The sequence below is a fragment of the Papio anubis genome, chromosome 3 (assembly GCF_008728515.1).
Source record: "Papio anubis isolate 15944 chromosome 3, Panubis1.0, whole genome shotgun sequence".
Taxonomy (NCBI): Eukaryota; Metazoa; Chordata; class Mammalia; order Primates; family Cercopithecidae; genus Papio; species Papio anubis.
Genome location: NC_044978.1, coordinates 34,790,736 through 34,803,838, shown reverse-complemented (window position 1 = coordinate 34,803,838; position 13,103 = coordinate 34,790,736). Strand labels below are relative to the sequence as shown.

At 36.1% G+C, this 13,103-nt stretch overlaps 1 protein-coding gene across 1 annotated transcript; it reads left to right on the top strand.

Annotated features, from left to right (window-relative positions):
- The first annotated feature begins 4,772 nt into the window (after positions 1–4,772).
- FGB (fibrinogen beta chain) lies at positions 4,773–12,883 on the top strand. Its single transcript, XM_003899286.3, has 8 exons — positions 4,773–4,920; positions 7,572–7,763; positions 8,253–8,436; positions 9,359–9,586; positions 10,176–10,289; positions 10,973–11,098; positions 11,308–11,593; positions 12,212–12,883. The coding sequence occupies exons 1-8, from the start codon at positions 4,807–4,809 to the stop codon at positions 12,441–12,443; spliced, it is 1,476 nt and encodes a 491-aa protein (XP_003899335.2). The 5' UTR covers positions 4,773–4,806; the 3' UTR covers positions 12,444–12,883.
- Positions 12,884–13,103: the final 220 nt, after the last annotated feature.

The following is a 13,103-nucleotide window of genomic DNA, read 5'->3' as shown; positions in this document are numbered from 1 at the left end:
TATATTAAGTATATGGGCTGGGTGCGGTGGCTCAAAGCTGTAATTCCAGCACTTTGGGAGGCCAAGGCTGGTGGATCACTTGAGCCCAGGAGTTCAAGACCAGCCTGGGCAACATGGTGAAATCCTATCTCTACAGAAAAATGCAAATATATACATATATTTATATATACAGAGAGAGAGAGACAGAGACAGAGAGAGATAGACAAGGTCTTGCTCTGTCACCAAGGCTGGTGTATAGTGGTACAATCTTAGTTCACTGCAGTCTCAACCTCCCAGGCTCAAGCCATCCTCCCATCTCTCAACCTCCCGAGTACCTGGAGTGGATGAGACTACAGGTGTGTGCCACCACGCCCAGATAATTTTTGCATTTTTTGTATAGATGTGGTTTCACCATGTTGCCCAAGGTGGTCTCGAACTCCTGGGCTCAAGTGATCCGACAGCCTTGGCCTCCCAAAGTGCTAGAATTACAGCTGTGAGCCACCGCGCCAAGCCCATATGCTTAATATATGAAAACTTTTAGTGATTGATTACATTATTTGAATATAAAGCTTCTCTTTCTAACATGCAATTTATGCTTAAAAATAAGGCAGCCGGTCTGATTCCTAAAAATTTGATCTTAATTTTCTCAACAAATGCCAAAAATCATCTCAGTCAAAGTTAATGAAAGGTAAAATGAGTACTATAGAAAGGACATCAGGTGTCCACAGATTGGGCTGCAAAGAATCAAATTATTATGTTTGGAAGTTTTGGTTACTTCTGTTGCTGCAGTTGATAGGCTTTCCTTCTAAAATGCTGCCATGAATATAACATCAGGCCAATTGACCCAGTTCTCTTCTCCTTCTCCTTCTCCTTCTTCTCCTCCTCCTCCCCCTCCCCCTTCCTCACCCCGTCCCTCTTCCCCTCCCCTTTCCTCACCCAGTCCCTCTTCCCCTCCCCCTCCCCTCCTCCCTTTCCCTCTCCTCCTCCTTCTTCTTCCAGCAAATATCAAATTTGGAGAGACAATCTGGTAGGTTTAGCTGGGTAAGGGATCTGTCTACCTCCAGCTTGGTCACCTGTGGTTGGAGGGTCAGGGTGTTGTAGTACTGACAGGACCACTGGAGCTTCACACTTCCATTTTAGGGGTCATTCCAGGAGAAGGGAGCAACCCTCCCAGAGGTGTTCATTACACTCTTAATGGTTGTGGGTCTTAATGTGACAAAAGCAGAAGAGCATCTCTATCTTTTCTTAGCTCTTGTGATCTCCATCCAGTTGGAGGAGAAAATGTCCTATCCCTTATTACCATGCTCTATGTCAGCTCCCATAAGAAAAGGAAACTGACATGTAAGCCAGTAGAGGGAGACATTCTACAAGAGATGGCGTCATCTCCTATTTCTTCCCCACCATATGCGTTCCCACTAAACATGAGTAACGCATTGCAGGTGGCGCCACTGCACTGGTTTCAGGCTTGCCCCAAGAGCTCTGGTCTAGCCTGGCCTACAACTCTTCAGTGTTAATTTCCCTTTGGATAGTGGTTCTCAAACTGTTTTTCAAGGTAACACAAGGAAAATACGTACAGAGACTAACAACTTATGACAGTACTTCAAAACCTATGCCTATTTAGACAACGAGAATCAGTATTCCTTTTAGTCATTCATCAATTTGTATATTCATGAATTTGCTCAACCAGTATTTATTGAATACTGGCTATGTGCCAGGTGCATGATATAAACTGTACAGTCATTCAAACCAAGTTTCAAGTCTAAAAGCCCTTTTCCTTGGAAGTTCCTTTCCTCCTGAAGGAAGTTAGGTCCTTAAGTTACCAGTCCCAAAGCCTCACCTCCCCCAATCTTAGACTCAACATTAATTATTGTAAGTGGTTTTCATTTTCTGTCTTTCCTTTTAGACTTAAGGCTTCGCTAAGGTCTCCCGGGCCCCTAGTAAACTACCTGTTATGAAGTAGATGCTCTGTAAATAGTTGTTAAGCCCAAATTGCCTTGTGCTATGAAGACTGTGCTATGAAGCCTGACATGAGTTGTAAAAGTATCAACAAGTATATTGACAATTGGTATCGGCAAGTCTTTGCCCTTCGAGCCAGAGAGCTGCTGGGCAGGACAGATTATCTCTGTTTTCTCTGTCACTGATTTACTACTCTTAACTTATGTAATGACATCAGCTAATATGAAGAACACTGCACTAGTGACCTCAAAATAACTGAACAAATAGTACTCCCTTTCCCCTCCACCAATGGCATCAACATTCTAAAAAAATTTAAGCATCTTAGTAAGCGGTGTCTCTGCAAATATATTTCTTCCCTGAAAACATGATCATCTACTTTGTAATATTAGGCAATTTAGAGTGGTAGTGTAACTGTATGTAACTCTACAGAAAAAAAGACATATCTAACAAGAACTAGAATTAAAGAAACTCATTATCACTGCATTGCACATACTTCACACAGACATGAATGCCTATATCCACGTATGAGGGTAAAAAGACAAGTGAAAGTAAGGGCTATGAGTGAGTGTGTCAGCCTGATACATTATAGTTCCAAGATGACAGGCTGGTCAAATACTCCAAAAGAACAAACAAATGAAAAGCAGGTAGACGTAAATTTTTATAATGTTTATATACTGTTAGGCAATATGATATAATGGGTACAGAGTGTGGACTGTAGAGTCAGACAGACATGGGTCAAGTCCTCATACCAGCGCCTACTGCCTATACACTCTGGGGTAGTTTACTTAACCTCTCTGAATCTGTTTCATCATCTGTAGAACATAGTGGTTTCAAGAATTAAATACGGTAAATGACTACCCTAATTTGGCATCTGAGGCATGTACCAATGACGCCTAGTTCACTCATTCATCCTGTAATTATGTATTGAAAGCCTACTATGTCTGTCTTGCTCACCAATGTATTCCCAGCCCCTGTCACACTACCTGTCACTGAGGAGACTCTCAAGAACTATTTGTAAGATGAATGTTAAGTCTGTGCTGTTATGGTGCATGCATACTAGATTTCTTCCATCCTCCTCCTGACCATGGGAAGAATGCCAGTCAGAGTAGAACAAAGTAGGAAAGTAAAGGAAGTACTCCACTTTAGTGTTGATCAAGAGTCTATTATATACTAGAAAAAACTTTACAAATTTACAGACTTCTGAAAGTTAAATGATGATTCTACTGTTAGTTGATCAAACATCAGTCATTGAAAATGTACTAATATGTTACCTCAAAAGAAAAAAAAATGGTTATAGTTTTCTTAACAGATAATTCTTTTTAAATCAGTATGAATCTGTACATCACTAAAGTAAAATCCTGTCCAGATTATTAAAATAAACTTTGTTATCAGTTATATTTTCATGGGAAATATTCCTGCATATGTTTTAACTAATATCCACATACATATTTGCTTTTTCTGCCAGATCATTTATCCCTTTAAGAAACATTAAAACTAAATAAAAAACTCTCAAAATATATTATTTACTCAGTGCTAATAAAGGGAACACAAATTTGGAAAGGCTCAAGTGAATATTTTTTCTTAATTTAAACTGAGTACTTTGTCTCTATTAAGCTAAGTTAAAAGAATTTGGGAGGACAACATATGCTACCAAGAAAAGAATTTGTTTCTAGGAATCTGAGTTAAAAGAATTTGGGAATGCACTGTCTGCTACCTAGAGAAGAAAGAAGTGTAATGGGTCACACCATTCTCAAGACTCTGTTTCAAAGCATTGTTTCAGTACTTTGCTGATCCAAACCCTGATAACCTGCTATCTTTTTAATTAAATAAATTTTAAATTTAATGAGAATGTTTCACTTTCCATACAAAAAGCAGAAAAATGCTTTGAATCAATGCACTTACTGAGATTTGGATTACTGACTGGTGTTCCTATTGATTCTTGTAGGAGTTATTAATCCTGATTGCAACACACAAGTGAACAGACAAGAGAGATAAATGTTGTGGCTTATGGGAAATGAAGGAAAATGGGCCTCATTTAGCCTGTGAGCATACTAATCGAAATAGATGTATGAAGACTTCACTGATGTTAAAATAACATTGTTTTTATAAATACTGGAATACAAACTATATAATAATAAAATAGAATGTTAAAGATGTATTTAATCATCATCATAATTTTGATTCAGAAATCTATAATTTATCAGTTATCTTAATAATGTTTAGAATTTGCTGAACATTTTACCTTATGTGAATTAAGGACAAAATATAAATGTTCAGAGCAAAAAAAAAAGTCTTTCTGATGTTTGTCCTTCATAGAATAGGATATGAGTTTGTTATTTTATTATTTTGATTAATGTCTAAAACAAAAGATAAACACATTATGATATTACATTACTCTTGATTTTAATGATCCCTTTTGAAATAGAATTATGTGATTGTCACTAAACATAAGCATTTATGGTATATCATTAATGAGTCACTATTTTAGTGGTTGCTTTGTGAGTAGGTCAAATTTACTAAGCTTAGATTTGTTTTCTCACATATTCTTTGTGAGCTTGTACAGTTTCCACATTAATTTACCAGAAATAAGATACACATCTCTCTTTTAGGAATGCCCTAACTTCCCATCATTTTGTCCAATTAAATGGATTGAAGATACTTAATGTTTCTAAGCTAGACCGACAGAGAATAATAGTTGTATGACAAGTAAATAAGTTTTGCTGGGAAGATGTTGCTTAAGTGATAAAATGGTTCAGCCAACAAGTGAACCAAAAATTAACTATTAACTAAGGAAAGGTAACCATTTCTAAAGTCACTCCTAGCAGAGTACCCAGATATATATAGGATTGAAGATCTCTCAGTTAAGTCTACATGAAAAGGATGGTTTCTTGGAGCTTCCACAAATTTAAAACCATGAAACGTCTATTATTGCTACTATTGTGTGTTTTTCTAGTTAAGTCCCAAGGTGTCAACGGCAATGAGGAGGTGAATTTTTTAAAGCATTATTATATTATTAGTAGTATTATTAATATAAGATGTAACATAATCATATTATGTGAATAGTTATTTCAATGAAATTAGCATTGCTTACAGTTATGAAATTGAATTGTTAACTTTTGATTTATTGTATTTAAAGAATGTTTCATAGTATTTCTTATATAAAAACAAAGTAATTTCTTGTTTTCTGGTTTATCACCTGTGTTTTCTTAAAATGAAGATGGTTTAGCTAATGTAAGTTGTGCTTTTCTCACTTGCTATCCTGAGTACTGTGATTTTCATTTACTTCTAGCGATACAGGATTACAATTAAGAGGACAAGATCTGAAAATGTCACAAACTATAAAATAATAAAAGCAGTATTTTAAAACAAAAAAATACTGGTGGTAGGTAGATTTTTCTTTGGTGAGCGAAGGTAGTATATTGTTACTGAGATTATTATTTATAAAAATTACAAGTAAACCTAAAAGCAAAATACATCAAGTGTAATGATAGAAAATGAAATATTGCTTTTTTCAGATGCAAAAATGTAAATTAGAGGTAGTGTGTATTGTTATTATTAATAGTTATGAAGCACGGTTCAGTCTAATTTATTTGTAGAATAGTTTGTCCTCAACTATTATTTTTGCTGAATTATTGCTGCTAATTTGCAGTTACTAAAAATACAGAAATGCGTTTAGGACAATGAATATTTAAGAAATTTAAATTTTATCATCAAATGTATCTTGGCCAAATTTCTTACATATAGCATAGTATTAAACTAGAAATGAGAATACACAGTAATATTTAAATGAAGTGATTCATTTTGGATCATTATTGAGTTTCAAGGGAACTTCAGTGTTCTAAGTATCAGACTCGACGTGTAAGAACATATAGTTAATCTGCTTGTATGTGTAAAAACGTGGTTAATCTGGTTAAGTCTGGTTAATCATATTAGGTAAGAAAAATATAAAGAATGTGTAAGACTAAATTTTTGTAAAGTACTCTGCAAACCATTTTCACATTTCGGTTTACCAACTAATCCTCACAGAGATAATTTAGTAGTTTAGGGGTTTTGATTATTCAACAAGTGGCCTTCATAATTTCTTTAAGTGTTTTTCTTTAAGTATATAATTTCTTTAAATATTTTTTAAAATTTCCTTTTCTCTAGTAAAGTCAGACCATGCATGCTACCTCTCTAGTGGCACTCTTAAATAAAAAGAAAATAATTTTCTCCTGTTATAAATTTATTTGTAATAAACAGATGAATCACATTTCTTAAAATCTGTTTTAGAGAGGGTAAGCTCTGACTAGGACCATGCCTTCAATGTGAAATATGTATATATCCTCCAAATCTTTACATATTAAGGATTTATATAGTCAGCTGGTTTAACAGGAACATCTGGAGCCAGTCTGGCTGGGTTTTAATCCTAGCACCATCTTACTAAATGTTAAATAATATTATAACCTAATGAATAAATGACAATACAATTCCAAATAGAGTTCATCTGATGACTTCTAGACTCACAAAATTGTGAGAGAGCTCAGTTGTTGCTCAGTTGTTCCAAATCATGTCATTTGTTAATTTGTAATTAAGATCCAAAGGATGTAGCTACTGACAAAAAAATATGAGAATGTAGTTAATCCAAATCAAAACTTTCCTATTGCAATGCATATTTTCTGCCTCATTATCTTTTAATATAATATTTTAAGTTAGCAAGTAATTTGAATTATAATGCACAAGGCTTGATAATTATTTTAAATACAAGAAAATCATGGTGTTTCATAAAGAAATCATGTAGGAAATTTCAAGATAATGGTTTAACCAATAATTTTGTTGATAGAAGATAAGACTAAAAGTGAACTTAGCAGTGGAGAGGCCACTTAAACTGTAGTACTTGTTATGTGTGAATTCAATAATAATAGTAACGAGCACTTATTATTGCCAAGTACTGTTCTGAGGGTACCATATGCGATAAGTTATTTAATCCTTACAATAATCTTGTAAGGCTGATTCAAACTGTCATTACACTTACTTTGCAGATGAGAAAACTGGGGCACGGATAAAGCAACTTGCCTGAGGTCCCATAGCTAGTGAGAGGTAGGGTCAAGACTTACAAGCAGCCTAACTCCAGAGTACTTTATGAGGGTCAAAGATTGTCTTATTACAAATAAATTCTAAGAAGAATCAACCTTTAATAAGTCTTTAATGTCTCTTAAATATGTTTGTATATGAGTCTAATCATCAGTTCACAAAAATGAAAGTAGGGAAGTGATTAACAATAATCATAGGAATCCAACAATCCAAGTGGCTTGAGAATATTCATTCTTCTTGACAGTATAGATTCTTTACAATTTTGTGTGTTCCTATGTATGTTTTAGGAATATGAAGTCATTACTATTCATAATCTGATACAACTTTGTCCTAAGGCCTCTCTTTAAAAACTACATTGCATCATAGTTTTTTGTGCAGTTGGTCTTTCTACTGTTAGTAAATAGTAAGCAACCTACAGATTCACTATCACCAACCAGCCAGTTGATGAATCTTAAGCAAATCATCAAGCTTGTGATAACCTAAATTATAAAATGAGGGTGTTGAAATAGTTACATTCCAAATCTTCTATAACACTCTGCATTTTATTTCTGCCTCGATCCTTGTAGGGCCTCTTCCGTGGCCGCGGTCATCGACCCCTTGACAAGAAGAGAGAAGAGGCTCCCAGCCTGAGGCCTGCCCCACCGCCCATCAGTGGGGGTGGCTATCGGGCTCGTCCAGCCAAAGCAGCTGCCAGTCAAAAGAAAGTAGAAAGAAAAGCCCCTGATGCTGGAGGCTGTCTTCATGCTGACCCAGACCTGGTGGGTACACTGATGTTTCTTGCAGTGGTGGCTCTCTCACGCAGAGAAAGCCTGTAGTCATGGCAGTCTCCTAATGTTTCATTGACCTGCATTACCATCATTGTTATTTTGTCTGTTTATTTTAGAAGTAAAATTCAAAACATAAACATATTGGGCCTTGGGTTAGGCTTTCTTTCTTGTTTTCTTTGGTCTGGGCCCAAAATTACAAATTAGGATATGTGGGTGCCACCTTTCCATTTGTATTTTTCCCACTGCCTTTGTTCAGTTGGTAAAATTTTCATAGCCCAATTATATTTCTTCAGTGGTAAGGAATATTTTAAATCTCCACAAGAGTATGATGATGACTTTCAAATTTCTGGTCTTACAGAAAACCAAGTAGTAAGTTTTTATGTTGGCTAATCATATTGCTGAATTTTCCTATGTGCTATTTTAACAAATGTCCACAACCCAAATCCTTCATCTAATGCCTGCTATTTTCTTTGTTTTTAGGGGGTGTTGTGTCCTACAGGATGTCAGTTGCAAGAAGCTTTGCTACAACAGGAAAGGCCAATCAGAAGTAGTGTTGATGAGTTAAAGAACAGTGTGCAAATTGTTTCCCAGACCTCCTCTTCTACCTTTCAGTACATGTATTTGCTGAAAGACATGTGGCAAAAGAGGCAGAAGCAAGTAAAAGGTAGATATCTTTGTGCTTTCCATTTGATTTTCAGCTATAAAACTGGAACTGTTGACTGCCACGAGAATGCATGGCTATGAGAAGATTAACATTTCTGGGTTAGTTAAATAGCATTCATACTGCTTTTGGGCACCTTCCCCTGCAACTTGCCAGATAAGCACTATTTAGCTCTTATTCCAAGTCTGGCATCAGCAAGTATGATTTTCTATGAGAAATTCCACTATGACTCCTTATTTTAAGTATACAAGAAACTTGTGACTCAGAAGATAATATTCACAGAGTGGAAAAAAAAAAGCTAGCATTTAAAGTTTCAACATTTGAGGTTTTGAATGAGAGAGTTATCCATAATATATTCAATTGTATTGTGGATAATGACACCTAACCTGTGAATCTTGAGGTCAGAATGTTGAGTGCTGTTGACTTGGTGGTTAGAAAATAGCTGGTGCATGAGCCTGGCACAGGCATCTCAGTGAGTAGCATACCCACAGTTGGAAATTTTTCAAAGAAATCAAAGAAATCTTGAGATCTTATAAATTTCAAGGTTCTGCTATACTTACATGAAATGGATAAATAAATCAAGCATATCCACTCTATAAGATTGAACTTCTCAGATGGAAGACCCCAATACTGCTTTCTCCTCTTTTCCCTCACCAAAGAAATAAACAACCTATTTCATTTATTACTGGACACAATCTTTAGCTTTTACCTATGGTAAATTACTAGTATGGTAGTTAGGATATATGTTCATTTGTATATGTCATGGGCCAAATCATTTCCTATAAATATGACTATATATCATAACTGCTTGGTGGTAGCTCAGTGTTTAGTAGTTTATTCTCAGAAAATCAAAATTGTATAGCTAAATACATTAGTTTTATGAGGCAAAAATGCTGACTATTTCTATATAATTTCATTTTTCCAGATAATGAAAATGTAGTAAATGAGTACTCCTCAGACCTGGAAAAGCACCAATTATATATAGATGAGACTGTGAATAGTAATATCCCAACTAATCTTCGTGTGCTTCGTTCAATCCTGGAAAACCTGAGAAGCAAAATACAAAAGTTAGAATCTGATGTCTCAGCTCAAATGGAATATTGTCGCACCCCATGCACTGTCAGTTGCAATATTCCTGTGGTGTCTGGCAAAGGTAACTGATTCATAAACATATTTCTAGAGAGTTCCAGAAGAACTCACACACCAAAAATAAGAGAACAACAACAATAAAAATGTTGAGTGGATTTTCCCAACAGATCATAATGACGTTACAGTACATCACAAAAATATCCTTAGCCGGTTGTGTTTTGGCCCGGCCTGGCGCATTTACTGGTTTTGATGAGCATGACGGGGCACAGGATAATAATGGTGGTAGTCCCAGGAGTGGCTGATGTGTGCATCTGCGTACTGGCTTGAACAGATGGCAGAACTGCAGATAGATATAGAAGTTTCTCCGTCTTGTGTGTTCTGGAAGCTTATGGATATTCCAGGACACAAAAGGTGGAGAAGAGCTTTTTACATCCTCTTAGCAGATAAACATCCTCAAAACTGGGCTGGATTTACAAAAGTAAAATGAAAATCTAATATTTGTTATATTATTCTCAAAGGTCTGTAATAAAACATTCCTTAGCAACTTATGTAATACTATCTTAAAGAATTGGTGACTAAAGACAAAGTAATTATGTAAAGACATAGTAATTACGTCACAAGCCCCTGAACATAATGTTGTCTTATGTTTGCAGAATGTGAGGAAATTATCAGGAAAGGTGGTGAAACATCTGAAATGTATCTCATTCAACCCGACAGTTCTGTCAAACCATATAGAGTATACTGTGATATGAACACAGAAAATGGAGGTAAGTTTTCGACAGTTGTTGACCTGTTGATCTATAATTATTTGGATGACATAAAATGCCAGGAAACAAGGCCAGGTACGGTGGCTCATGCCTGTAATTCCAGCACTTTGGGAGGCCAAAGTAGGCTGATCGGTTGAGCCTAGGAGTTTGAAACTAGCCTGGGCAACATAATGAGACCATGAGTCTACAAAAAAAAAAAAAAGAAAAATCAGCTGGGTTGATAGTATGTGCCTGTAGTCCCAGTTATCCAGGAGACTGAGATAGGAGGATCACGTGAGCCCACAACCTGGAGGCTTGATCATGCTACTGCACTCTAGCCTGGGTAACAGAGGATAGTGAGATCCTGCTCAAAAAAAAAAAAAAAGAAAATTAATTGAAAAGCCGGGAAACAAGACTTAGCTCTAATATCTGACAGAGCTGACAATGAGTAATTTGATTTGGAATTCAACCTGATATTTAAAAAGTTATAAAATATCTATAATTCACGATTTGGGGTAAGATAAAGCACTTGTAGTTTTCAAAGATTTTACAAGTTTTCCTCTCATATTTATTTCCTTATTGTATCTATTCTAGAGCACCAAGTATATAATAAATGGAATGGACAGGGGATTCAGATATTCTTTTCAAAGTGACATTATTTGCTGTTGGTTAATATATGCTCTGTTTGTTTCTGTCAACCAAAGGATGGACAGTGATTCAGAACCGTCAAGATGGTAGCGTTGACTTTGGCAGGAAATGGAATCCATATAAACAGGGATTTGGAAACATTGCAACCAACACAGATGGGAAGAATTACTGTGGCCTACCAGGTAACAAACAGGCATGCAAAATAAAATCATTCTATTTGAAATGAGGTGTTTTTTCTTCATTAAAAAACATACATTGTTGGAAGCCTGTTTTAGGCAGTTAAGAGGAGTTTCCTGACAAAAATGTGGAAGCTAAAGATAAGGGAAGAAAGGCAGTGTTTAGTTTCCCCAAATTTTATTTTTGGTGAGATTTTATTTTGTTTTTCTTTTAGGTGAGTATTGGCTTGGAAATGATAAAATTAGCCAGCTTACCAGGATGGGACCCACAGAACTTTTGATTGAAATGGAGGACTGGAAAGGAGATAAAGTAAAGGCTCACTATGGAGGATTCACTGTACAGAATGAGGCCAACAAATACCAGATCTCAGTGAACAAATATAGAGGAACAGCCGGCAATGCCCTCATGGATGGAGCATCTCAGCTGACGGGAGTAAACAGGACCATGACCATTCACAATGGCATGTTCTTCAGCACATACGACAGAGACAATGACGGCTGGTATGTGTGGCACTCTTCGCTCCTGCTTAAAAAATCCCACTAATATTACTACTCCGAATCATTAACAATGTTATAAATAGCTACCGTTTCCTGGGCACTTACTGTCAGCCACTGTACTAAGCTCCTTATGCATCACTCTAAAGCATTTCAACTATAATGTAGACATTATTATTCTTATTTTACAGATGAGGTTTAGAGAGATTACATGACTTGTCCAATGTCACACAACTACCCAGAGATAGAACTAGAATTTGAGCACAGTTACTTTCTGAGTAATGAGCATTTAGATAAATACCTACATCTCTATATTCTAATGTGTATGTGAAAACTTTCATTTTCATTTCCAGGGTTCTCTGATACTAAGGGATGTAAAAGCTATTATTCCAGTATAAAGTAACCAATGCAGTCCCTAGATGGATTGGCCACAAAGGCCCAGTTCTCTCTCTCTCTTGCTATAGGGCACAGGAGGTCTTTGGTGTATTAGTGTGACTCTATATGTAGCACCCAAAGGAAAGAGTACTGTGCACACGAGTGTAGCACTCTTTTATGGGTAATCTGCAAAAAGTAACTTGACCACTGAGTTCTGTTTCTAATAACCCCAAACACATTTTCTTTCAGGCTAACAGCAGATCCCATGAAACAGTGTTCTAAAGAAGATGGTGGTGGATGGTGGTATAATAGGTGTCACGCAGCCAATCCAAATGGCAGATACTACTGGGGTGGACAATATACCTGGGACATGGCAAAGCATGGCACAGATGATGGTGTAGTATGGATGAATTGGAAGGGGTCATGGTACTCAATGAAGAAGATGAGTATGAAGATCAGGCCCTTCTTCCCACAGCAATAGTCCCCAATACGTACATTTTTGCTCTTCTATATGTGACAACATTTTTGTACATTATGTTATTGTGATTTTCTTTAATACATTATATTCCTCTAAAACTCTCAAGCAGATGTGAGTGTGACTTTTTGAAAAAAGTATGGGATAAATTACATTAAAAATAGCGCATGATTTTCTTTTGTATTCTTCATTTCTCTTGCTCACCAAGAAGTAACTAAAAGTATAGTTTTGACAGAGTCAGTGTTCATAATTTCAATTCTAGTTGACTGTGAGAAGTTTCAAATAAGGAAGAGGGATTTTTTTTATCCTTGTTGTAGGAAAACCATGAGGGAAAGGAACAACTCATGTTTAAAAGTCCACTTTAAAAACTACATTTATTTATGTAGGATCTGTCAAAGAAAACTTCCAAAAAGATTAATTAATTAAACCAGACTCTGTTGCAATAAGTTAATGTTTCCTTGTTTTGTAATCCACACATTCAGTGAGTTATGCTTTGCACTCGTAAGGAAGGAGAAGCGTTCACAACCTAAAACATAATAGACTGGTCTTGAATATTTGAAGATTTAAAATCTGACTCTAGGCCGGGCACGGTGGCTCATGACTATAATCTCAGCACTTTGAGAGGCCGAGGCAGGCAGATCACGAAGTCAGGAGTTCATGACTAGC